This window comes from Oscarella lobularis, chromosome 18 (genome assembly GCF_947507565.1).
Source record: "Oscarella lobularis chromosome 18, ooOscLobu1.1, whole genome shotgun sequence".
NCBI lineage: Eukaryota > Metazoa > Porifera > Homoscleromorpha > Homosclerophorida > Oscarellidae > Oscarella > Oscarella lobularis.
The window spans coordinates 524,503-548,762 of record NC_089192.1 but is presented as its reverse complement, the minus strand read 5'-3'; the positions used below and the strand labels follow the sequence as shown (position 1 = coordinate 548,762).

Below are 24,260 nucleotides of genomic sequence, written 5' to 3'. Positions count from 1 at the left end.
GCACGTGCGTACTCGTCACGTGATTTCCTTATGGCAACAGACGTCTCGTCGTCGCTCTCTTTCATCCAGTTGCGTTGCGCGACGCTCGAGCGCCAGTCGCCGAGTCTCGACTGGGGTTTCGTTTTGCGCGGTCGGCACGAGCTCTTTCCGCCCGGCAACGATCGCCCGCCGACTCACATAGCAACAGTTCACGATGTGGCGCCTCAAGGCGCCGCTCATCGAGCTGGACTCCAATCCGACGACGCTATCGTCGCCGTAGACGGTCAGAGCGTCAAAGAAATGGAACACGGCGACATTGTCGAGCTATTTCGCGATAGAACATCGATTAGAGTCGAATTGATAGGCATTAGCGATCGCAAACGCGAAATGGCTCAGATCGTTCCACGATGCGAGAGCGTATTGCGGTTTCTGTGGGCGGTCGGGCACAATTTGCGTACGCTTTGCCTGTGGCGCTTGCAAATAGACTCGCTCAACGTCGATCTGCGCAGCATGCGCTGCCTGAACGAACTCTACGTGAACCACTGCAAAATGACCAGTTTGGTCTACATTAGAGGTCAGTAGTTTCAATGACCTTTGAACTATATATGCTTACGGTAGGATTTCTTTTCAGGTCTTGAGTTGCTATCTACGTTGCGCTATTTGTCACTCGATCACAATTCCCTCACTGTGGACGTATTAGGAAAAGAATGCGTATTAGCAAATCTCAGTAGCCTCACGTCACTGAGTCTCGGAAATAATACTTTGACGTCAGTTCCGGCGTGCATTTTTCAGCTAACGCGCTTGGTATCTCTATCGCTATCGCGGAATGCCATCGTCGACATTCCACCGTCGATATCAGAACTAAAACAACTCGAACGAATTTTCGTCGATAATAACAAACTGACGAATCTCGAACCGGAGATAATGCGACTACCTCACTTAGAAGTGCTCAGCGTAGCCAATAATAAAATTGACCGCGAACCAAGTGAACTGGGAACAACTCAGCTAAAGATTCTTCATACCGAAGGCAATCCTTACGTTCTGCACGCCAATCAACGCGGAAAATGTCTCCAGCGGCGCGTGACGACCAACGTTAAGGAACAGGGAAAACCGGCAATAATTGACGAAATGAGAGCGCGGCTATTATGACGTTGGGGGCACGAGGGGGGTGGGGGAGCCTTTGTGATTTTTTTGAAAGAAACTTTGTTGAGTTTCGAAACTGAACTTCTGCTTCTTCTTAGTCTTTTGGATTGAAACAGGCCAAGAGACTCGTGAAGACTTCGTCGAAAGATTTCGACGCGTCTATGAGCGAGTGAAGGCTCTTCGCTTTGTAGTAGCTTACCAGCGGATGCGTCTGCTTGTGATAGGCTTCCAAGCGCTTCTTCAGCGTCTCCTCATTGTCGTCGCTTCGACGAACGAGAGGCTCGCCTGTCGCCTAAGGAGACTACGGTGAGAAATCTTTTCAGGTGTCACCATGATGATGCTCACGTCATCTTTCATTGGCTCTTTGGGCGGATTGAATTCGGTGTGGTATGTGCGTCCGCTTGGACGATGGAGAAGTCTTGGAGATAGATTCCTTGGCTTGCTTAACACTTGAGAGTTTCGGTGGCTCACCTGCCGGTGATACGACGCACTAGCAGTTCATCGTCTATGCCAAATTCAACAACGGCGTCCAAACGACGATTCATCTTGACTAGGATTTCATCCAGCTATATAACAGTGTATTATCGCTGTTTTCTTACTAAATTTGATGCCCAGTCTAATTCCTAGTGCTATACCTTTTCTGCCTGTTCAACTGTGCGCGGAAATCCGTCGAGGAGAAAGCCGTTTTGGCAGTCTGGTTTGCTGAGACTCTCCTCAATCATTTTCACCATCAAATCGTCACTGACGAGCTAGAAAGCCGAACACGTGACCATACTAAAATTTTAATTTTTTCTCACTAAATGTTGTAATGTTTTGGATTCGAAATATTATGGGTGGCTCGCGTATTTGTTTTACGTACTTTTCCTTCGTCCATGACCTTCTTCACTTCTTTGCCCAACTCCGAGCCAGAAGCGACGACTTCTCGCAGCATATCCCCTATTACGCGTTGTCTAGACAACTCCACATGTTTCTATTGTCCTCTACCAGTCGCCAAGTGACGAACGGCGAACTTTTCGACGAGTTTCGGAGCCTAGGACCTATATCTAGACACGCCTACAACAAAACGCCCCAACTACCTGAGATCCCTTTCCTGCTCCAGGCGGACCAAGCAAAATAGCATTGATTCCTTTCGACTGAGCGCCTGACGACGCCTGTTCGTCGCTTTTCTTGTCTCCAACGGCGGGCATGTTGTTCTAGTATACGGGGGATACGATTCTCCGGTTCGCGTGCAACATGCCCGTACAAAAAAATCCTTGTGTACAAAAAAACAAATACCTTGACTGTAACTAATTATTTTCCTGTTTATATTTGAACTGTAGCCGACACTGACGTAGCAGACGCTTTATCTTCAACCTCTTTCTGTAGTCCAGCGACTTTTTCACGAAGCTACAAGAAATCGCTCAAAAAAACGTAGCGAAATAAAACGGCTATCTAACCAGCTCGCAAAGTAGAAATAACTCTTTGTTTCTCTCGTGCTCTGACTCCTAGAAATTGAATTGCTGGCATGAAAATTCAATTACGCTAGTGCAATATATTACTTGGGGTCTAAATCTTGGGTTCCAGCGCATGTAGTATGATGTCCACAATTTCATGCGTCTCATGCTTGCCACAGGGAAAAGAACCTGTACAGATTCCTTAGTGTCAAAACTAACTGAAGGGCTAGTCCTACGTGATTGTGAAGCTCGGGCGAATAGAGAGGATTAACATATTCGCGTTTCTAATTAAAAAACCAATCGCATATGAAAAATTTGCGCGAGATTTTCATACTCGGCTGTTGACGAACGTCCACAAGGACACGGTCTTGTCACTGATTTGCTATTTGGTGCCAAAAAAATTAAATTGTGTTGCTTAGCCTATGGTGTACCTATGTACCTCTTTCTTTCTCTGCTGATCGGAGTTACACAGGAAAGTACCAAAGAGGCAGCTATAAGAGACTATAAGAATGTGTAACTAGTACAATGAGAGTCCTACTAACCTGTATAAATGGTCTAGAATAGTCATAAGGAAATAGTCGTTGAATTCGAAGGCGCAGGGAAATTGCTGTGTGATTTGCCAAACGGCGTCAATGAACTGAAGAAAGATAGGCGCGCGCTGCTCGTCGCTGTGCTTCGCGTCACCGTGTCCGTAACGCTGAAGAGGTATACGTGCAATGTGCGTATGCGTGCATGCAATACCTGACTAACCTGCTGGAATTTGTGACCAAAGCTTATCCACTCTTTTTCAATAAGAACCTATAGAGAGAAGTCGCCGTAGTTTGGCTCTGCGACATCGACTAATCAACCCACCTCAAAACCCTCTATTGTTCTGTAGTATGAGTCCATAAGGAGCATGGCAAGCCCAGATAACTATGATAACCACGTATAGCCTCGTGAAATCCCCGCACTTTCCTCCTACCTGAGCAGTCCTATCCCAGCCATCAGAGCAATGAATAACTACGGACGTACGGCACCGCTCCATAATATCGACAATGCGCACAGCACAAGACAGAATTCCCTACAAATGCCCCGCTCTCTAAGAAACTGCCTTAGCTATTCTATAAGCCTGCCTTGATATGTTCGAGCCAATGAGTGGACTCCAAATTGAGAAACCAGCGATCGTCATCGACGTGCGGATAGCAGATGTCCTTCATTTTTTTCAGACTAATACGTCGTCTCAAAGGGCCCCCACCAAATGACTCTCTCCCACTAACCTCTCTCGCATCACGTGAATATTAGCAATATCCATAAAATAGAGCTCGCAACCCTCGTAGGCATCCTCGCTCTCGTACCCACCACCTCTAGCCTATTGAACGACATAATTACCTCAATATTTTCCCCTCTTTCTCTCTCTCTGCCCACCATGTTGGCCACAGCGTTGATTTTAGGTCGGGCATCTACGATGCAATACCTATGTGACCCGGGAGTGGCGTTACGTATGGCAAGAAGCATGTTCTCGTCGTCGCGACTGCGCTTATTGAGCGTGCCAGCCATTGGCTGACTGCAGCGGGTCAGAGACGCGTGATTATCGGGATGAATCCACGAGAGAACCTGGACAGAAGACGAGGTGTCTCATTGGCATTCTAACGAGAATTTCTACTGTACAGGTATTCGAGCTCGGCTTCGATAGGTCGCCACTTGATGAATCTGTTCATCAGTGACACAAGACGGCACAGCAAACTTGAACAATATGTTAAAACGTATGCTTCTACAGTAAATAGACCACCGCTCACCACTTCTGGGTAGGTCTCACATACGGTGTAGCCTTTATTAATATGACTGATTTTCCAGTATTCTGTTGGTAAGCTCTGATGGATTAAATTGGACATAAATAAATGGGACTTTAGTTGACTTGTGCTCACACCTGTCTCTGTAATTCCTTTTCTGCATCGTAAATGTCCCATCCATTGGGACCGTCGAATTCCTGCTGAAACTGAAAAGCAAATAGCTTCTAAACGAAAAATTGAAAGTTTACTAGCAACACTTTAATTTTTTCTGCACTCTAATGACTAACTTTTCCGGCAGTCAAAGGAAAGGCAAAAGTCTAATACAAATATTGAAATATTACTATTGGCATCCTATCAAGTGTCTACCTGCAGTTTTTCATAGACTAATCTGCGCGAGTGTTTCTCCTGTTTAAACGCAAACCTCACATTTCTCATATCCTATGCGCGCGTAAAGAAAGATAGCAGCCCACACCCACGCCTGTAAATGTTCCCCACCTTGCAGTGGATTTCGAGGCCGTACGAATTCTGTCCTTTGCTCGTTGCCCCGCCTATCTTATCAATTCGCGAAATGACACCCAGCGGAACGTCCATACAAAACGGAGGATCCTACAATTCGTCGTTTATGAGCGCGCGCTAATTCGACTGGTATGTGTAGATTTACGCCTTCGCTCGCTTGGAAATACAATTTGTAGGTTGTAAGTAGTAGTTGGCCGCGCATTGGGCCCAGATACGGACATAGGTACGTGACGTCTTTGGCTGAAAGACGTCGATTTTTCGCTAGGGATGACGTGCGTTACGCGAGAAGAAAAACCTGCTCCTTCGGCTCCGAGAACGAGCCTTTCGCCCACTAGAAGTGGTACTCCGCTGTCGGATGACTGGGTTAGGTCGTGGACATTCTGATTGCAACGATTCCGTGAGATCTCGCGAAGAAATGAGTAAGTGTGCCGTAACCTTGAGTTCTTGCTCCGATTCGGCGCTCGGAGGTTCAGTCGTCATATTTCGACGCCGCTAGAATGCTAGCTTGCCAAGCAACAATGCGAAGTCTCAAACTTTCGGGCGGTGACCAATACGGGCACTCTTCTGTAATAAAAGCACCCGTACGTAAAACGTATGGAAGCGGAAATTAGAGCTTGACCTTCTGACCTTCCTGGACTTTGCTCTTCCTGGACTTTGCTCTTAGCCCATAACTGCATACGAAACACCACCATCTGGCTTTGCATAGATGCAATCAGCGCAGGTGGATGCTACCAGTTGACTCACAGGATGTTTACATTACGCAAATACAATGAACCATTCAAGAATCGGCGAATGGCTATTTATATAAGCCGGGCATAGAAATATACATAAAAGCAAATAGAGCACATGCAACTCAACTTCTTCCCCCAAGGTACCGCAATAAACTCTACATATGCATTCCTTAACTAAAAAGCTAAATGACCGAATGATAGAAAACTACGTCAAAAGCCAGCTAATTATACAGAACAGCCCAAGTTTTAGTCTATAAATCGAACGCAAGCTTTTTTCCACCGACACTGCGTGCACCAAAGATGCTTGTTCTCCATGCCGTAAACCTTACGGCATTTCCGGCCGTCGCTTCGAAATTTTCTCACCGGCGATGCGCCGTGCGGTTGCCGCGGGCGCGCGGGCGAACCGCGCGGAACGCCCCCCGTTTGAACGCGTCCCGGATCGAGATCGAGGACTTTGTAGAGCGGCGGCATGTCGGCGCGCGGCGGCGTGAACGATCGCTCTTCCGCGTAGGGATGAACGCGGAAACTCGTGTGGGGTATCGAAATCGGGTGCGACTTGTGATAGGACGATCGGTTATCTGCTTGTTTCATGCTGGCGAGTGCCAATACCGCATCAGCTGACGCTTCCGCGGGAACACTGCGAAAAACACGTGATTAATTCAGTCACTTCGCCGGGGCGCGCATTTCTTTCATGCACTCACGTCGTCGGATAGTAGGAAAATCGAACGTTAGGGCTTCCCGGACACGAAGACGGTGAATACTGAAACGGAAGATGAAAGACGCATAAGCAACGACGTTTTTACGCGAACCCAAAGAGGAAGCACGCGTCGAGCACGTGCGCTTCCTCTCACAGTGTGTCTTACCGCGCGAGTCGTAAAGAGAGCGGGAGACACGGGCGCGCTGCTATCATTTTCCTGCTCGCCTATTCCGGGCGGCGGGGTGGCCGTCGAGCGCGAAGCCCAACTAGGACACGGAGACGCACGACTGCCATCCTGCGTTGGCCACGCCTTTCCCGCATGGGCGTGACCAGTCGCCAGCGGCGAAGCCGGGGGCGGATGACGTTTCGAACGCCACACTGGCGAATCGGGCGGGCGGCCAAGTCCTGAAGTCGGAAAATAACTTAGAATCGACCGGTTTCGCGAGCGAGGCCCCCTTCGTTCGAAGGAAACGAAAACGTACCTTGTCGCGATGACGAGTCCCACGACGTGGGCGAACTCGATAGGGAAGTCAACACGAGCGCAACGGTGCATTCGTCGAGAATGCTTTCCGCTTCGCGTTCGGTCTTGGCGCGACGCGCCTCTTCGAGCCGCTTATCGAGTCTTTCGAGAGAAAGAGAAAGCATAAACACGGGGAATCGACCTTTTATTTCGGGTCCCACCCCACCCCAGTCCATTTTCCCTCCCTTTTTCTCTCATGCCGCCCGGAGCGCGCGAAGCGCCCGCGATCGTAGAATCGCGCACGCGCGATCGATCGAATCGAAACCCCGCTTTCGCGAACGAAAAGGAAAAGCGGCGGGGGCGGCGTCGCGACGCGTTTGGCGCGCCTCCCTTCCCGCGCCAACTCACCGGGGACTGACGCCAGAAAACGAAAGATCCGGCGACGCAGACGTATATCCGTCGTCGAGCGACGATCGTCGCCGTTCGGCGTTCGCGGCAAGTCGCAATTGTCGCGGCGGAACGAGCAGTTCGGTACCGTCGCCGAGCGACACCATGACGCTATTTTGTGTTGCGTCATGTTCCAACACGTCCGCTTCGACCCACTCGCGATCGCCGACGAGACAGACGACTTTTTGACCGTGTTTGAGTCGAGGCAAACTGTTGTCGGTCCACGAACGAAAGCCGGTGCCGACGATGTGGTTTTCGACGACGTCGTAACAATGGCCGTCGTCGAAGGCGATCGCGTAATCGTTCCCGTTGCGCGATTCGATCGTTCCCGGGTAATAGTAACCATCCGAGCGTAGCGCGTGGACCCGGCGTTCCGACTGGGTCGGTTGATCTTGCGAGAACATAGTCGGAAGTTCGCGCGGGCGAGTGACTAACCGCTTTGAGATGGGCGTGTGTGCCGGCCGGCGCTAGATAGGGGCCGGGGATCGAGTGCGCGCGCACGCGGTGGGCGACGGATCCTGGCACGATCGCGTACGAGCCGGCGTTTTTGCGGCGTGTTGCCTTGGCAGCCGTAGATCAATAATGACGTCAATCCGTTCGCGATTGGTCGTTGAGCTAATGATGCACACGCGCAACGGCTGCTAATACAAAGGGCAAGTGTGTGATCACGCCTATTCCGGTCCGTCGCGCGGGCGGCGAGAGCCGCCAGTGCGGCACTGTTATTCCTCCTTTGTCTTCCACTCCGCTTTGCTTTCCTGTGAGTGCGTGGGCTTGCGCGCCCGCGCGCGAATCGTCCTTTTCGCGCTACAGCTACGGCGTCACATGCCTCGTGCTTCCTCCCCCGCCGTGTATGAGCATGAGAGGCGACTCCGTCATATGATTATAAATGACTCATGCAAAGGGCGCACCCTGCTACGATGCATACATACATGTGAAATCTGTTTCTATTGCAACTAACACTACGTCCACGTTCATCGCTATGCAAATCGAATTGCCCTTTGACGAGGAAGTATATTTTAGAGGCATTCCGCATTCATTTCATTCCAGCCGCTTCCGCACCGGGGACGGCTAAAAAGCCGGTTTGCGGTCGATAAGCGGCGGTAGTGACTGGCCGCGACGCGGCCATAAATGGAGTGAAACCTCTCACGTTACCACCTGCCGTCGTCGCCGTCGTCTGAACGCGCGACGCCGTTTGGTCGTCCAAGCCGTATTTCCCGGCGGCGCCAATGTCGCCGAACACCTGCACCGTGGAGGCGGAGAAAAAAAGTTGACGCGCGCGAGATATCAAAACTGAGATTTTTTCACCTCCACAATCGTTCCGTCGGGTAGACGCAAAAAGTGACGATGCAATTCGCGTAGGCCGTCGAGATGGACGGTATAGATAGATACGTGCGTCGTCACTTCGCGTCGAATTGGCTTGCGACGATCGACATCCCGTTCGGCCTACGTACGAAAAAATTAGAAATCTCCGCCCACTTTCATTGTATATCGAATGAACGGCTCACCTCTTCCTCTTCCCATACGTAATCGTATACGGCTGTTTTGCGTCGTTCCCCTTCCTGACCGCGCCACTGTTCCGCTTTCTGTATGATGTAATTTAATTCCTCGTTGGAGACTTCGAGATCTTGTGGCGAGAAAAAGTCCGCTTCGTTGCCGTGGAGACGATTGTAGATGTCCAACATGCGACCGTTGTTGTGCAGCTTGAGAAAATACATATAGAGACAGGAGAGCGTGACGAAGATGGTGAAGAAATAGATAAAGACGGTGAGGAAGGCGCCGGCCAAGCCACTTCCCTCCAACCTGTAGAAGTGCCAATACAACTTCGCCGCATCCGCGATTGCTCCGGTTCCTTATAAGATCAACTTCCTGTTTGATTGACCTCGGCGCTGGCTAAACTTAGATTTACCTGATTGGTTTTCGTATCTCATCATGGCCGCGTCGACGACGAATATGAGGATTGGGTCGAGGGCCGTTTCGATGCCAAAGGCTATGACGAATCTCGAGAGGAGATTCGGAAACGAGCCGAATGTCCTCTGCGATGCCCAACTCGCCATAATTAGTAGGGCAAATATGACGATATTTGTCATTGGACCGACGACGACGACGCCGAATTCTTCTCGCGTGAATAGCAGCGTGTTTTGATAGTTGAGAAAGACCGTATAAGCCAAAATTTCAAATCTAGGTAAACGTGAAAATCGACGCCCATCATGGGAGGGGGAAAAGGCACGCTCACCTATTGACTGGAATTCGTATGGCATTCAAGAAAAGCCACTGGCCAATGTAGTGCAGATAGAGACGAACCCAAAAGACGATGATAAACATGATCATCATGCCCCAGAATTCCCTCGAGCGCCACTGAGACAGACCCAATTCGGACAGAAGCTGTCGTCCTATGTATTGAACTTTCTTGGCGCTGCGACGATCTGTACGCGCCTTGGTAGAAAACGGAGGCCTTGGGGAAGAAGAAATAACCGAGGGAACGAGCTTCGTTTTCCTTCAGCTTACTTCACGGCTACAGAATGCTGCCCTAGCTCTTCTGCATAGCTCATCGCCTTCTTCTTTTTCCTCTTAAGAAGAGGAGTTTTCGGCAGCATGGTATAGACTTTTTTATAATGCTTATCCGCCGGATTTCTCGTATGCAACTTGGGGGGAGAAATATCAGGACATAGCTATTCGTAAAACGAGGCCTCTTTACCTTGTAGTAGAGACCGGGGTTCGCTTTTTCCTCGACAAAGTCCTCGGCGTCATTCATCGCGTCGTCGTCTTCGCTGTCCGACGATTCCTCGCCTTCTAGCATCTTCCGCGACTGCTGGACCGACGTCTCCGGACGCAAACGCGCCGCCGTACGCAAACGAAGCTAACCCCAAATCATCTCCTTTAAAATTTACCTTCCAAATATTCGTTATTACCTCTGATTTTGCGTCGGAATGGCCGGACACGGTCGAACCGCGTCGGCTGCTTCGACTGGCGGCAAGTGCCGCCTCCGCTTCAGCGTCTTCGTCCAGTATGGGGTCATTGCCGTCAACGACTGACTGAGGATCGTTCGTGCGATCAGGGAAACCGAGGAGACCCGACGTGAATTGGAGCTCGACTTCGTATTCTTTCTGCCCAGCAACATACCTGAAATAGATACGAATTCGTATTTTCACTCCATTTCTAAGAGAATTCGTCGCCTTGCCTTGGGAGTTTGATGACTTCAAAGTAGAGATTTCCGAGCCAATTTTCCAAATCTTTTGCCATTAGTTCCTCGAGCTTCTCGTGCTTGTCAATGCGAGGATCAACGTCTCCTCTCAGCAAGGAGCACTTATATCTAGATTAGTGTATGCTAAGAAAGAGTCCTTCGTCTTTTTCTTTGCCTTACTTTCCCTCGATGACGTTGAACTCGGCGTCGGAGATGGGAAAAGCGCTCCAGGCGACGACGCGATCGGTTGGAGTGACGGAACCTCGTAGAATAAAAAGCTCGAACATCAGGACCATGCCAGGACGAATGTCTGGTCTGGCCGGACACACGGTGAACACGCTCTGATCAATCTATAGATATAGACAAAAAATAAAGGTAATCAATTCTATGTAGATTTTATTCTAAAATTACTTTGAGTTCCACGCTGTGAAAAAATCCGTTGTGAGTGACGGGCAGCGTTGCTCCGCCCCACTGCTGCCCTTTCAACGACGACCAGCGCAATACGTGACCACCCAAACGATCATACATAGACACCATCATAACGTAGCGACTCGCTAAAAGTCTATAATCCTATTGATTCTCTAGGACACTTATCTCTTCTCACCGGGCAACTTGTCCTTCACTCCGCGTAGGCAATTTAGTTTGATTTGTATTGGTTGAGGTGTCTTGGACCAGTCGACCTTCCATCGTCTTCCCTTGCTGCCTCCGTACTGCCCGTCAGCTGTCTCCAAGTCTCCATACATTGTCTGGTAGAAAGAGACAAGGTATAAAAAATATTCAAGCACTATGAATACAGTATAGCCATCTGGCCAGGGTTATTAGCCTATACATATCTAGGTTGAATTATTGGCTAGTTAATCAGTTCACAATGCAGGCCAAGGCTACTATCCCTTACTTTCACTTCAGCTCGCCGTCTCTTGAACGCCGTCAAAAGTCGCTGCTCCGCTCTACGATACGCTTTCTGCAGCATATCATGCTGCAATCGATCCTTCTGCAAAGTCAACGACTAGAACCAACCAATGTTTACCAGCATATCCCTTCAAATAATATAACAAACCACCAACCTCTCGTAACTGTATCTCCTTTCTCTTATCCTTCATCAGTCGCGTCACGTCGCGTTTCGCTTCCTCCTCGCGTTGTGCCAGCTCCTTTTGTACGCGTCGCTGTCGCTCGGCTTCCTGCCTTTGATACGCGACGTGTTCGTCGCGAAGACGACGCTCCTCCTCCTGCACCTCTTCCAGCGAAACGTTACCGATCATCAAAACGTCCTCCTTCACTTCTTCCTCGAAATCGTCGAGGTAGGATAAATCTGTAATGCCCACTGATTCCTCGTCGATGCGAGACTTGAGCTGGTCGATTCTCTCGTAGTGAGGACGGTGCTCGGGTCGCTGAAAGAGCGGCGGCGGCGGCAAATCGCTTTCTAAAGCCGTCTCGTCGCCGCCTTCCAAATTGTCGAGGAGATTATGAATTTTTCCCAATTCGGATGAAGGCGGAGACTCGATTTGCGAAGAGGAGTCTTCAGTAGAGATTTCCTCCTCTGTTAGACTCTCGGCTTCCGTTTTCTCAACAAGAAGCTGCTCAGCAGGAATCTCCATTGTTTCCACAGACGATAGGTTTGACTCTGGGTTCTCAACCAAAAGCCGCTCAGCAGGAATTTCCGTCGTTTCCACAGACGGTAGGTTTGACTCTCGGTTCTCAGCAAGAAGCTGCTCAGAAGGAATTTCTATAGACGGCGTTTTCGGCTCTGGGTTCTCAACTAGAAGCTCTTCCGCAGGAATTTCTACAGGCGGTACGTCAGCGGAAGACTCCTCCTGTGGTGTTTCAAAATCAGAGATTTCCTTCTGTTCCGTTAAAGGTTTCTCAGACGGGATTTCCATCTGTTCATCATCCTAATCAGCAATGCTTTAATTATTAATGAATGAATTAACGAATTTAATTACGTCTTCCGCTGTGGGCGTCGACGTTGCCGGCACGGTTTCGACTTCTTCCTGAAACGTGACATGCCTTCCCTGAGAAGATTTGCGTTCCGCTTCCACATCCGGCGACGGTTTTCCGTCCAGCGGTGGCGACGGCGACGGCGACGGCGATTTTTCGTCTTTATTCGACTGAGACTCTTCTGGTGACGGGGACGACGTGTGAACGGCGACAACCTCTTCTAGAGTTTCTTTCTCTTTTTCCGTCTCGAGAGGCGGGGGAGATGCTAGTGTGGGCGAAAATCGGTGAGATGATGCATGCGAAATCGACGTCGAGTGCCGTACCGGTTGGATTCTCCTCCATTAGGCGAGAAAGAGACCCTAGCGACAGGTTTGTTTACACCTCGCTTTGGCAAATCGGATGAAAACTGCGCTACAGGACCGAGTTCGTTTACCGCAGAGTAGGTACAAGGTGAGAATCTTCTGTCTTACTTAAAAGAACAGCTGAAAGTGGCACGAATCGCGTTCTAGAGCCGATTCTGTCTGAGAAGGCGTACACTGATCTAGCGCGCGCGGTAATGTGTCTCCCTTTGACTTCTTTCTTTTCGCATGGCAACAGGTAACAAGCATGTGCTTGTGCTTGTGTTAGAAAGACGCCTGGCAACGCAGAGTGCCGAGCCAATCTAAAACCGTTAGGCTCAGCTAAAAAGCGTTCTCTCGCCTTGGATGGAGGCTTGGCAACCGAGATCGAAAGAATGGGATACAATTTACAAGTTCGTACATGAAATGTGTGAGATCGTTGGAAATGCGTTGGGTCCACTAGGGAGATCCTCTGTGGAGCGCGAGATTTTTGGCTGATAATCCTAGTGTTATTAGAGACGTACACAAAAGGTGCAATTTTGAATTTAATTAATTGAGATTAGCATTCTGGTTTTTTAGTTACGTTTTGTGTGGATCTGACGTCATAATAACAGCATCTTATCAAGCGAGGTATAATATTTGAATATTTTGTGAGTGATTATACTTGGGCAATGCCGAATTATTAGTATTCCTGGATTTTGCGAACATCTGAAAATATCTCCAAATGAGTCCGAATCGCTGATTAAATTAAGCGTAAAATTGGCTCATCAAGCCATAGAAGAATCCAATTTATCTGAAGAGAGAAGTCGTCCAATTGAAATAGGTTTCTCAATTTTTTTTGAGCCAAAAAGTCGCGTGTATACTTTTTTGGTATCAAGAAGGCATTGGGCTCCGTCGTCTTCCTCTCGTTGCTGGCTCCGTGGGCCCGTACGGCGCCTGTCTTCACGACGGCTCCGAGTACACAGGCACTTACGTCAATTCAGTAACGAAAGAGGTAAAATAAATAAAGGAAATCCCAGCTAAATGACCGAGTTGTATTGTAGATGCTTCAGGCGTGGCATCGTCCGCGAATCAAGGCCTTATTGGAGGCGGGTGTTGATTTGCTGGCTTGTGAAACACTTCCTGCACAGGTAAAAATAGGCTTGAAAGGCTTGATTCCCTCCCCTTTGACGGATGCTTTCATGGAAGTCCCACTGGATTTCACAATAGAGGCTCTAGCGTTGTCTATTTTTTTTCCTTAGCTAGAGGCAAGAGCTATTCTTGAACTTCTAAGAAATGACTTTCCCCATGCTCGCTGCTGGATAACGTTCTCGTGCAAAGTAACTAGTCCAACGTGTGCCGTCCTTTCCTTGGCACAAATCCGTTTGTTCCTCTATAGGACGAACTATGTTTGTGTCACGGGGAAAAGCTCAGCGATGCTGTGAGCTCTCTCATTGACTTTCCTCAGGTATTTCTTACATGTATCTGTGCTATGACCTACTAATGAGATTCTGTGTTGGAGGCAATTGGATTTGGGATTAATTGCACTGCGCCTATTTATGTAAAGGTGCACAAAAAATATAGCCACGTTTAGACGTAGAATTTCATACTGTTATTCCAGAGTTTGCTGGACGAAATTAGACCACTTGTGGAAAAGAAAGGAAAGACGTTAGTCGTGTATCCAAATAGTGGGGAAAAGTGGACGAAAGAAGGGTTTGTTTAGCAAACATTATAGGGAGAAAGTGAACTTTGAGTTTAGGTGGCAGTCTGCCGAGTCAATAGTTTCCCTTGAAGCATTAGTACCCAGCTGGATTAGTTCTGGAGCTGAATGGATAGGTAGCTTAGTCAGGCAAAGCAGTGAAACCTTGATTAATTAATTAATTAGTTAATTAATTGGAAGTTGCTATTAATTGAACTTCCTGCTGTAATAAGGTTTCACTGCACTTTGTTTTTTGAAAAAATTCGATTTCTTGTAGGCGGTTGCTGTAGAACTGAACCAAAAGACATACGAATTATTAAAACTCTTCTCTGACGGAAGATTTTGTTTAGAAAAATAAATTTGCTGGGCAGCCGTCGCAGCAAATGCCTTCATTACGCTATTACACCACTGTGTAGTAGCATATGAGTGGCCCGTATATTGTAGGGTAAACGGTTTTTCTTCGTTTTTCCTTCAAAAGCCGTTTACCCTACCCGGATATACGGGCATCAGATAGAACAAATAAAAACCACGCCCACATCCGAGCGACACTTGAATTAAATTTAAAAACATTAATAGATTGGGAGAGATCGGCAGGAGATTAATTAATTAATTAATTAAATGACTTCGTCCGAGTCGGTTCTCACTTTCGTAAACGTTGTCAAACTGCACCGACTCGGCTGCAGCTCGGGCAATTGCATATAGCAATCCCTAAGCCAGCTAAGACATCGCAAGAAGACGTCCTTCGAACAGTCGGGATTCCAACCGTGAAACTCCTCCCAAGACATGTCGGGCGCCTCGACATTCCAACCGAGACCCGACGAAAAAACGTCGGCTGTCCTCGTCTCGGCGGACGACAACGCCCCCGCAGGCGTCGGCAAGAGAAGACGAAAGTCGACAAAATTCCTCGCCGAATTGACGGGCGCCAAACGAACGTCCACATTTCGTCGCGTCGACTGTTCGTGACTCGTCGGCTTCTTCGTCGCCGACCAGTGCTTCCCGAGCATCTGCGACGTTCGAAGCGACGGCATTTTCGCCTCGTAGTCGTAGTTCGGCTTCGCGCCCCAACGACCGTGACGATTCGTCTCCGTCGTCGTCGTCGTCGCCGTTGCCGTCGCATCGTCGGCGGTCGTCACCAAGACGACGGCGGGTTTGACTTTGGAGAGCGACGGATCGCGCGGTAGCAAAGGCGGAAAGTGTCGACGAGACGACGAGACGACTGCCGTCGTTTTAGGCCGAGTCGCTGCTCGTCGACTCGACGACTCTCGCTGCTTCGCCTATGAGATACAGATAGATGCCCCTTTAGGATATATCTCTTCGCTGTATACTTTGAGTAGGGATTCTAACGCCATGCGATATTCGTTCGACGGTCGCGGCGACGAGAAAGAGTTCTCGTCGCGGCGTCTCCGTTCGAAGTCCTCGCCGCCGATGTCGAAAATCGAGGCGGTAGCGTCACGACTATCGCGCCTACGCCGCGGGAGCGGCGTCTGCATTTCGGACTTCGGGTGGTCGAATGTTGACAATTGAGAGACACCCGTTACCAAGTGGACTTGCAGAACGGAAGCGTTCTGTTATCCTTGTCGTAAATAAAGAGGAAACGATGACGGTGCTTCTGTGCATGGAATGAGATGCAGATGGAGGGTGGGGATACGAGAGGAAACGATCTTCAAATCGGGAAGAGGTAGGAGGGCTCTTGCTACCAGGGCGCAGGGGGGGGGGGGGGGGGGGGGGGCTTTGAATTCGTAAGGAAATTAACTATTGTACATAACTTTAGCGCCAAGGGGGCGCTCTTTGTACACACTTACTATACAACGGGTGGGCTATTCTACGTCTAGATGAGGAACTGTATCTTTCCAGTAGAAAAAGTCGTTGAACTGTTCTTCAACGTCGTCGCCTGTGTGCAGACACGGCGGAAAGATCATGTCGACGTCGCCTAGGAGTTTGGAATAGCTGACAGAGCGAAGATATTAGGCGGAGAGGAGCAGTGAGGGAGTACGCGTACTTACGATGTCTGCAGTGTGCAACTCCGTGCGTGAGCTACTTCGCCCTAAGATAGAGTCAAGCTAGTCGTTCTTTTCCTCTACGAGAGCTCACCTTAGGATTAATGATAAAAATCCTTGATTTCGGAATGCCTACTCCCTTATACGCGGTGCTATCCTAAACAGCCAATGTATTATAATGTAATGAGAAAAAAGTGCTCCTTACGGTTTCTTTGTTGCCAAATCCAGCATGATAGGGATAGACGGAGTCGGGAAACAGTTTTCGAATCTCCTTCAAAGCGGCCATTTTAAACACTTCGGGTTCTTTCTTGATAACTTCCCTATAACAAAACGAATAGCACAAGGAAACCTCCTATAAACTCGAATAGAGAACTAACTGGTGAAAGGCGCGGAATAGAGACGTAGGCGACAAGAGAAGAGGACCGTCAGGCATGGAAATTTCTCCCTGCTTCAGTTTCTTCAAGTAGCCTCGAGTCGTACGCGACTATACATAGCAGAAGAACTGTAGTGGAAAGGAGGGATAAGGTAGGGAGGCGCTCACCTGTCCAATGGCTCGCGAGGATAAATAGAGGAACTGATAACCGTTTTCATAGATAGAGGTAAAGAGTTTCGCCTATAACGTAAAATCTCTCAATTCATTACAGATGATTAGCGCTCGCGTGCCTACCACTCCACTCTGAGCCCACGTGGCTCCAAAAAAGGGCAAAATCTGACCATAGACATCTGACCTGAAAGAAAGATTAATTAAAAATCAGATTCCACGACGAGACGAACTTCGTTATTGTGCCGTCAATATCCGATATGACGACCTTGTCGGTGCACTTCCAAACGTATATTGTAGAAACGGCTCTCGCAGTGCCCTGGGAACGACGTCACATTCAAAGAGATGCATACGAGCAAAACAAAGCCTTTTCCCACCTGATACTTCGTCGTGACCGAAAACACCACTTCATTTGCTCCTCTCTTCAAATTCAGCTTTTTCTAAAAAAAAACAACAACGAACGTTTCCCTCCCCTTCTGAAAGCCCAAACATCACATGTCCTAACCAATTCATCTGACGTCAGAAAGTAAGATCGCTTATAGTTCTTTCTCGGTTGACTTGCGGCTCGCATCGGCGTCGGCGTCGGCGCCGTCGTCTCCTTTCCCTTCGCGCTCCCTCCTTCCTCGTCGGTCACGGCGAAATCTTCGTCGCTGGACAAGGGGAAGACTCCGCGCGGAGCGCCGCCGTCTTCGCTGTCGTTGCCCCCCTTCGTCGTAATGGTCACCTCGGCCGGAGTCGAGCTCGTCTGACGACGCCACGGCATTCGAAACCACGGTCGCTGAGGGAGATAAAGAATATAAAATTAAAATTATTTCTCCCAATCGACGAGGCTCTACCTTTTGAGGCATACGTTCTTTTATGAGACTGTTTAGACGTTTCTGGTTGGAAAAGAAGAGATGACGGCTTATGCTTAGAATTTTCTAAAGTCAAAGTCAGCCTTACTTCTGGTAAAGGCTTATTGAAAGCGAATTGCGACAGCATCATTGGACCAATGACGTCCCACACGTAGTACCTTTAATCGATTCGGGGAAACATGAATAAGTAAAATTGTTTCATTTACTTTCCGTTTAGCTTGATCACTAGGTTTGGATCGGAGACTAAGCCGGGTTTCTCTGCGAAGTCGCTGAAGGAGACTAGGTGTCGTTGGAAAACGTCTAAGCAGTAAGAAAGAAGTCCTCGCGTTACACAACCGCATAGCTATGCAGTACTATGGACATACCATCAGGAATCTTCGAGTCTGGGCCCTTGAGTCCGCCACATAGAGAGAGCTGCATATCAACAGTGGCCGACCTATAATAACAATTACAAGCAAGGACCCCCTCTCTCTCTCGACTCCCTTACCGCGACGATGCCTCCTCTCTCAACCCCCTCGCGTCCGTCTCATCGCCTGGAGTCCGATCTCGAAGCGGTGACCCATAGACGGACGACGTACCTGAATCGCTTTCGTCCGACTTGGGCGGCGACGAGACAACGCCGTATTGAGCCACTTGCTTGGGATTGAGTCTATCGAGCGTCGAGAGAGTGACGCCGGTGTCGGCTTCTTTGTTCTCCTGCTGCTGCCCGCCGACGAGTCGACCGAACATGGAACTAAGCAACGATTTCTTTTCAGAAGATTTCTATACGAAACAAATATATCATAATTATTAGTGATAGAGTTATTGCTATACTTGGCGATGGATGTGCTTTCGGTTCGATAGAATGGCTTCGCTATCACTATAGACACCAGATCTAATAACAGGTATGCATCAATCAATCAGTATACAAAGTACAACATTTAATTAAAGATGCTACGTTTCGATATCGCCCTTTCCGCCTGCCATGTCCTCGGTATCCGAAAAGGGATGACTATGGGAAGAAAAAGAGCCAATGACAGCCCCGCTCGGACTCAACATATTCGACGACTCGATTTGAATAGAGACACTCTAAAAAGAAGACAAATCATCGAGGAATAGTTTTTCTCGTTGACATGGCAACCGCTTACCGGACTTTGATCACTGAGAAAATTATCGTCGGCTTTCATCTGCGCAATTCCACGAGCCATCAGATCAAAGCCATCGGGAACGGGTGACGTAGAAAGAGCAATGGGAACCTTGGGGGGCGGGGCAGAGGCGGAAAGTTCACGTATTTCCGGGGGGAAAAAAATCTTCCCAAGGAAAGGTCCCCCATCTTGTTACCTCTTCGTCGACTTCTTCGACAAAATGTGCCACGCCCGTATCTTCCAATTTCATGTGAAGATCGATCGGATCGCCGTTTATCGATATATCTACCTGCGTGGTTCGCGTCTTAGGAGATCGTCTACGATGCGATCTCTGTCTCTACCTTCTTTTCCTTGCTGCGTAGGACGCCCATTTTGCCGAAGCGAACGTGGAACGGCGAGCAGGTGTACGAGCCGTCTTCCTGCTCGACGACGACGACGTCGATCGCTCCCGTGAGCGTCGCTTGGTTGATGTCGTTGTAGAAGTCCTTGCACGCGGAGAAAACTTTGTAGACGTAGTTCATTCTGCGAGGCGTCACGTGAAGCAGCGCGCTAAACAAACGCCCGGCAAATGGCGAGAGCTCTCAGTCGACTCTTTCTTATTATCCTCTTACCTTTGGCCTTGTCCGACGATCGCGTTTCGTACGAGGTAGGCGGTCGCGCCACTTCGCCGCTTTTCGCGTCGAATGCATCGACGCAAACGCTCGATTCGGCCGCGTTTCTCGCCGCCGTCGCTTCAGACGCCGAAAAGCCGCCCGAAGCAATCGAATCGAGCCGACGCTGGCACTACGAAACGACGGGCGGTCGCCAAATCGGCGTTTACGACTCCCTTTACGATACCTCGTCGATATTGGCTCTCGAATTCTACGTTTCGTCGAACGGCTGGTGGCGCTTCGTCTATCCCGATTCGGCGCGCGAGGACGCGTCGGCGAACGACAACGTTCCGTGGGAAGCGTCGTTCGACGCGCTCGTGTTCGCGCGCTCGCGCATAGGCCACGCAACTCGCCAAGCCGTCCAATCAACGGCGCGCCGCACCGACGTCATATTCTATCCGTTTGACGTCACGTCCAAACTCGTGCGACGATTGGATAACACGCACGTGCACGCCCACGCCCGCGAAAATGACGTCGCAGTCGGAGAAGAGTATTCCACTGTGATGTACTTGAAGGAGGGCTGGCGGAAAAACGACTACGGCGACTTGTTGCTCTTCGACGAGGACATGGAAATCGTTGCGCCAGTCAAACCGCATCGAGGTCGTCTCGTCGTCTGGGACTCCACCGTTCCCTACTTGAGTCGGCCGCCGAGCGTGAATGTTCGTCAGGGGCAACGGATGCTTTTCGTGCGATGGACGCGTAACGTGAGCTTGGCCGTCGAATGGGAGTTGCGACGCCGTCGTCTTGACAACCATCGCAAAACCGGGTACAGCGAGGGACTTCCTTTCTCCGACGACGAGTCGACGTCGAGTGTCGGTGAAATCGACGTAGCCAAATACGAAATCAATCGATATATGACGTCGACGAAGAAGGGCATCATCGTCTTTGATGATCTCTTCAGCAAAGACGAGTTGGATCGACTTCGCTCCTACATTATTTCCCACGGAAAGTATTTCTATGACGATTCACTGGAGGCAGACAGCGACAACGTTCACTGGATATCCGGCTATCCCGTAGATGACTTTGTTCGTACAACGTATTGGCTGAAAATTCGGCAAGTGGCTCGCTACGTCTCCGGCGGTCACGACGGCTGGTTTCCCTACGACGTCTCGTGCAATCTAATCCGCGCCGCCGATCACACGCGCATTCACTTGGACTGTCTCCAAACGGACGATCAGTGGACGTTTCTTCTCTATCTGTCTCCCAATTGGACGGCGGACGATCTCGGCGAGACGGCCTTCTACGATCGCGAGGAAGAGGGAGCCGAACTCGTTGCCCAGGTGAGACCGGCGTACGGTCGAGCGGCGATATTCCACGGCACGATTCCCCACTCGGCTCGTCCGCCGAGTTCGCGTTTTCTTCGCGGACGATATTCGTTTGCCGTCAAGGTCGCCCATTCGACGTGGCAGGCGACGGTGAACGAGTTCAAGGAGAAAGCGCAGCATAAGAACAATCTCGATAAACTGGAAACGATTGCGGACGTGATAAAGAGCGGACGATTCAGCGAGGCGGTCGAGAAGCAATTGCAACGCGAATTTCAGCCTCAATCGGAATCGATACAGTCGAAACTAGAGAGAGGAATATGGGTTGAAGAGGAGGAGGAAGACGACGGCGAGGAGGAGGAGGAGGAGGACGAAGAGATAACCGAAGAAGATCAAGAGACGCTTGAGCTTTTGGAGAGTGACGTCGATTTCAATGTTGAACTCAAGCGCATGACGAAACGACTCGACGGCGACGAGAAGGCGCTGAAACGCCAAATGGACGAATTCGATAGGGATTTCGACGAGCAGGCGGCACGACTACACAAAAAACTCGAAGAAGTCTTATAGAACATTTCGCGTATTTAAGCAGTTTAGTTACATGCAAGCGTAGCTGGAATAGAATAAAGAGAAAAGAAGCGATCGCCGAATTTTTCGAAAGCGCGTTCGTGCTCCGGCTTTTGTTAGCGTAGCGGAGCGACTTGGGTGACGGGCGCTTGCGTTGGAGGATGTTGCGGAGCGTAAAGAGGCTGCTGAGCGTGCAGCGGCTGGGGTTGTCCATAGGGTGATGTTCCTGTGAACTGTGCAGGTTGCTGACCCGCGTATCCCTGGCCACCGATACTGTACAAAAAAAGGGAAAAGCAGTATTGTTTCAGTAGACTAATGTATTGCCCCAGGAGTGCTAGTAAATACTAAGTGCTGTGTCATACCTTAGTCCTTGAAAACCGCCGGTAAGTGAGTCAGGGCCAACAGCAGCAGCATCTTGAAACGTCTGCCCACTTGCTCCCTATACGAGAACACACACTTTGGGGGTTCCTGGTTGGAAAAATGCACGAGGAGATTACAGGAGGAAGATGCGTTGTGTAGGACTGAGGCGGAGGTCCGTCAATCTGCACGCTACCAAACGTAGGAATGCCCATCGGCATGCCAGAAGGAGGAGCCGGTGCTCGTTCTGGGGTTACGTAGAAACTTCCCGACTGCATTTGTGGCTGCTGCTGCTGTTGTTGGTGAAGACCTGGGGCTGAATACGCCATCGATGGCTGCTCCAGAGAAGACTGGTAACCGTATTGAGTCGGCCCTAATAAATACATAACAGAGAAAGAAATCGTAGGTGGAAGTGACGTGCCCGCGGGATACGACGACATTGTAGTTGCATCCGAATAGGTTGGCGGAAGTTCGGACTCGTTTCCAGCTGTAGATTGAACAGCAAATACGGGCTTAGGAATCTCTTTCATAAGCCTAAGGAAAATATATATAAAATAAAAGAGAAGAGGTACTTCTTTACCTTTGATAGAGAGCCATGGCATCTTCGAATTGTTCAGTGAGTTTGCTTAGCTCAGATTGAGCTCTAAGTACCCCCCAATAAATTCATATACTACTCATATACGCCTACTAGTACTTACCCTTCTACCTCGCGAATTTTTTCAACGACCACAGGAGCCATACGCTTGCACTCCTCTAAGCGGAATACGTATACACTGAAGCAGACACGTGGACGCTAAAACGCGTACCTTCCAGTTCTTTGAGCGTCGTATTCTCTTCGTCGTTGCCCTCCGTCGCATCGGCATTCTTCAGCATCTCGAGCAGCAAATCCATTTTCTCCTAAAGTTCACACGCGCACGTAGAACTCCTCCTCAATCGTTTCTATATATGTAATACCTCGCTGATTTCCGGCTTTTTCTCCACTAAACTTCCACCCACTTCGTCCGCGTATCTCACGCGTCTATCGAGCGCTGAAGCAACCAACGACTTTCATTCTTCCTCAATCTTCTTAAATAAGAGACTTTCCTTACCCTGCGTCGTTGCGGGTTGCGCGGCTGGCTGCGTCAGATCCGACGTGACGAAATTCGAAGGGAAAAGACCCTCGCCTCGATAGCCTCGTCCTCGCCACCAGTTCGCGTCGCTGTCGTCGAGAACGTTGATGATTTCGCCGGCTTGAAACGACAGTTCGTTGTCTTCGGCCGCTTCGAAGTCGAAAAGCGCTCGCACAGAACGAAGAGGGGGCTTCTAGAATAAAGTAAAGAAGTGCTCAGAAAGAGCCTACGACACACACACAATGTTTCTATGAGACTAGTACAGGAGTCTTCATTGTCTAAGTTTGGACATACAATAATTAGTGCTTACTCTACGTGCTGGCGTTGGTGAAACTGAAACCTGTCCAAGCTGAGGATAGAGAACGGACGGCGCCTAACATTGGAACGGTGAACACAAGCAGGAAGTTGTTGCTATTTGAAAACGTACTGCGCTGGGTTGTGTTGATGCTGCTGCGCTGGGAGAAGCCCGAGGAGCAGGCTCTTCCTGGAGAGACAGTTGAATAGCTAAAACTTTGAATAAGAAACAAAGATTTTCTAGACTCAATTAGCCTGCCTTTGGCCAAGTCTTCGTCTTCCTTGAGCTGAGCCTGAGAAGCGGTCATCTGCAATCAAAATTCGCTGCATTCTCATGTCTACATATATCTAAGGTTCCTTACTGATGTGCCACGAACTCTTGGCAACAATTCCAACTCGAAGATGCTAACACACAAAGAGACGTCAAGACAGATTATGGTTTTATATTGAAATTTACCTCAGCTGACGATCTCCTTTAAAATTTTCACCTGTCCACTTTATCACCAGCTCCTTCATTTTATCGGCAATCTTTTGCTGGGTTCCACTCTAAAAAAGTACGAAATTTAATTAAAATCATTTATCTCAAAAGAGAAAAAATTAAAGCCAACTTTTTGAAGCAATTTCGTCGCAGTTTCGACCATATCTCGAGTGCAGACTTCAAGATGGAGTGGCTTTTTGCAATTATCGACCAAAGCGCCCAGTAACTTGTACGAGACGTGAATCAGATATTAGATATGCGTTATAGAGTTCGGTTTTTACGCTGAGTCCAAAGAGAACGACGCGAGGTCGCGGATCGAGAAGTCGTTTTTTCACTGCTTTTACGACGTCTCCGGCGCTACGAAGACGACGAGACGATGTCGCGATTGCGTATGGGTCTCTGTTTGATGCGCTTACGACGATGGCGACGCGTTGACGCGATCGCAAATGTCCAAAATGAGGCCCCAATCTTCTTCCGCTTTCTCGTCGGTTGTCGCTCGCACTTAGAGAGTAGGATGAGTCTCTTTCGCCGCTCGGGGGAGTGTTTCGTACTTACCGACGTCGTCCGCCAAGGTTTTAGCCATTCGAACTAGCGTAGAAACAGGGAAGTGAGGACGAAATTACGTCACCGAAAGAGTTACGGTTCCTGACGTCACCAGCACATGACCCTAGAGGCCACATCATGACTACGCCTTTTCTTTTTATAACTCTGCGTGTCATAGAA

At 49.3% G+C, this 24,260-nt stretch overlaps 10 protein-coding genes across 13 annotated transcripts; 3 read left to right on the top strand and 7 right to left on the bottom strand.

Moving 5' to 3' along the window:
• The first annotated feature begins 24 nt into the window (after positions 1–24).
• LOC136197961 (leucine-rich repeat-containing protein 40-like) lies at positions 25–1,729 on the top strand. Its single transcript, XM_065987853.1, has 2 exons — positions 25–553; positions 611–1,729. Exons 1-2 carry the CDS (start codon positions 31–33, stop codon positions 1,126–1,128), a joined length of 1,041 nt encoding a protein of 346 aa, XP_065843925.1. The 5' UTR covers positions 25–30; the 3' UTR covers positions 1,129–1,729.
• On the bottom strand, positions 1,149–2,340 carry LOC136197968 (adenylate kinase 2, mitochondrial-like). Its single transcript, XM_065987869.1, has 7 exons — positions 2,199–2,340; positions 2,107–2,152; positions 1,982–2,058; positions 1,758–1,871; positions 1,594–1,688; positions 1,468–1,540; positions 1,149–1,414 (listed from the first exon to the last, which is right to left on the bottom strand). Exons 1-7 carry the CDS (start codon positions 2,307–2,309, stop codon positions 1,217–1,219), a joined length of 714 nt encoding a protein of 237 aa, XP_065843941.1. The 5' UTR covers positions 2,310–2,340; the 3' UTR covers positions 1,149–1,216.
• On the bottom strand, positions 2,322–5,539 carry LOC136197949 (myotubularin-related protein 2-like). The gene is made up of 23 exons (XM_065987840.1): positions 5,468–5,539; positions 5,276–5,404; positions 5,136–5,220; positions 4,986–5,080; positions 4,820–4,930; positions 4,691–4,762; positions 4,612–4,641; positions 4,462–4,548; positions 4,331–4,405; positions 4,203–4,277; positions 3,960–4,148; positions 3,812–3,903; positions 3,668–3,761; positions 3,517–3,615; positions 3,408–3,467; positions 3,306–3,353; positions 3,098–3,252; positions 2,995–3,046; positions 2,890–2,937; positions 2,792–2,839; positions 2,661–2,744; positions 2,559–2,606; positions 2,322–2,508 (listed from the first exon to the last, which is right to left on the bottom strand). Exons 2-23 carry the CDS (start codon positions 5,318–5,320, stop codon positions 2,425–2,427), a joined length of 1,776 nt encoding a protein of 591 aa, XP_065843912.1. The 5' UTR covers positions 5,321–5,404; positions 5,468–5,539; the 3' UTR covers positions 2,322–2,424.
• A 78-nt stretch (positions 5,540–5,617) lies between these two features.
• Positions 5,618–7,650, bottom strand: LOC136197955 (uncharacterized). The gene is made up of 5 exons (XM_065987848.1): positions 7,137–7,650; positions 6,751–6,890; positions 6,435–6,673; positions 6,273–6,331; positions 5,618–6,208 (listed from the first exon to the last, which is right to left on the bottom strand). Exons 1-5 carry the CDS (start codon positions 7,577–7,579, stop codon positions 5,818–5,820), a joined length of 1,272 nt encoding a protein of 423 aa, XP_065843920.1. The 5' UTR covers positions 7,580–7,650; the 3' UTR covers positions 5,618–5,817.
• Positions 7,651–8,032: 382 nt separating this feature from the next.
• LOC136197936 (uncharacterized) lies at positions 8,033–12,837 on the bottom strand. Of its 2 annotated transcripts, none has more exons than XM_065987818.1 (17): positions 12,762–12,837; positions 12,615–12,702; positions 12,297–12,556; positions 11,421–12,245; positions 11,252–11,362; positions 10,961–11,102; positions 10,768–10,910; positions 10,537–10,706; positions 10,354–10,485; positions 10,085–10,295; positions 9,871–10,032; positions 9,681–9,817; positions 9,409–9,627; positions 9,082–9,353; positions 8,681–9,024; positions 8,481–8,618; positions 8,033–8,415 (listed from the first exon to the last, which is right to left on the bottom strand). In XM_065987818.1, exons 2-17 carry the CDS (start codon positions 12,631–12,633, stop codon positions 8,209–8,211), a joined length of 3,492 nt encoding a protein of 1,163 aa, XP_065843890.1. In that variant the 5' UTR covers positions 12,634–12,702; positions 12,762–12,837; the 3' UTR covers positions 8,033–8,208. The 2 variants fall into 2 exon arrangements, with proteins under 2 accessions (XP_065843890.1, XP_065843891.1); XM_065987819.1 differs by having other exon boundaries at positions 12,615–12,697; positions 12,762–12,824.
• On the top strand, positions 12,642–14,680 carry LOC136197962 (homocysteine S-methyltransferase YbgG-like). 3 transcript variants are annotated; one of them, XM_065987856.1, is made up of 13 exons: positions 12,642–12,741; positions 12,889–13,042; positions 13,093–13,160; positions 13,209–13,259; positions 13,316–13,452; positions 13,508–13,623; positions 13,673–13,759; positions 13,871–13,948; positions 14,008–14,076; positions 14,131–14,175; positions 14,230–14,321; positions 14,368–14,444; positions 14,585–14,680. In XM_065987856.1, exons 2-13 carry the CDS (start codon positions 13,025–13,027, stop codon positions 14,638–14,640), a joined length of 894 nt encoding a protein of 297 aa, XP_065843928.1. In that variant the 5' UTR covers positions 12,642–12,741; positions 12,889–13,024; the 3' UTR covers positions 14,641–14,680. The 3 variants fall into 3 exon arrangements, with proteins under 3 accessions (XP_065843928.1, XP_065843927.1, XP_065843926.1); XM_065987855.1 differs by lacking the exon at positions 12,642–12,741 and adding an exon at positions 12,845–12,888 and having other exon boundaries at positions 12,966–13,042; positions 13,511–13,623; XM_065987854.1 differs by lacking the exon at positions 12,642–12,741 and adding an exon at positions 12,845–12,888 and having other exon boundaries at positions 12,966–13,042.
• Positions 14,681–14,844: 164 nt separating this feature from the next.
• On the bottom strand, positions 14,845–15,992 carry LOC136197967 (uncharacterized). Its single transcript, XM_065987868.1, has 2 exons — positions 15,633–15,992; positions 14,845–15,581 (listed from the first exon to the last, which is right to left on the bottom strand). Exons 1-2 carry the CDS (start codon positions 15,795–15,797, stop codon positions 14,922–14,924), a joined length of 825 nt encoding a protein of 274 aa, XP_065843940.1. The 5' UTR covers positions 15,798–15,992; the 3' UTR covers positions 14,845–14,921.
• A 45-nt stretch (positions 15,993–16,037) lies between these two features.
• On the bottom strand, positions 16,038–19,613 carry LOC136197920 (phosphatidate phosphatase LPIN3-like). Its single transcript, XM_065987794.1, has 21 exons — positions 19,435–19,613; positions 19,165–19,372; positions 19,020–19,112; positions 18,827–18,934; positions 18,637–18,767; positions 18,513–18,573; positions 18,187–18,461; positions 18,065–18,135; positions 17,906–17,999; positions 17,788–17,857; positions 17,682–17,723; positions 17,351–17,623; positions 17,223–17,285; positions 17,079–17,164; positions 16,972–17,032; positions 16,846–16,917; positions 16,682–16,788; positions 16,510–16,624; positions 16,399–16,461; positions 16,311–16,351; positions 16,038–16,254 (listed from the first exon to the last, which is right to left on the bottom strand). The coding sequence occupies exons 2-21, from the start codon at positions 19,342–19,344 to the stop codon at positions 16,125–16,127; spliced, it is 2,136 nt and encodes a 711-aa protein (XP_065843866.1). The 5' UTR covers positions 19,345–19,372; positions 19,435–19,613; the 3' UTR covers positions 16,038–16,124.
• Positions 19,357–21,400, top strand: LOC136197921 (uncharacterized). Its single transcript, XM_065987795.1, has one exon. It carries the CDS (start codon positions 19,392–19,394, stop codon positions 21,300–21,302), a length of 1,911 nt encoding a protein of 636 aa, XP_065843867.1. The 5' UTR covers positions 19,357–19,391; the 3' UTR covers positions 21,303–21,400.
• Positions 21,274–24,207, bottom strand: LOC136197923 (signal transducing adapter molecule 2-like). Its single transcript, XM_065987797.1, has 18 exons — positions 24,093–24,207; positions 23,954–24,038; positions 23,819–23,894; positions 23,668–23,763; positions 23,517–23,605; positions 23,422–23,464; positions 23,319–23,367; positions 23,193–23,269; positions 23,076–23,138; positions 22,745–22,958; positions 22,611–22,684; positions 22,463–22,553; positions 22,355–22,409; positions 22,237–22,299; positions 22,078–22,190; positions 21,797–22,029; positions 21,662–21,738; positions 21,274–21,572 (listed from the first exon to the last, which is right to left on the bottom strand). Exons 1-18 carry the CDS (start codon positions 24,118–24,120, stop codon positions 21,416–21,418), a joined length of 1,683 nt encoding a protein of 560 aa, XP_065843869.1. The 5' UTR covers positions 24,121–24,207; the 3' UTR covers positions 21,274–21,415.
• Between the last annotated feature and the right edge of the window lie 53 nt (positions 24,208–24,260).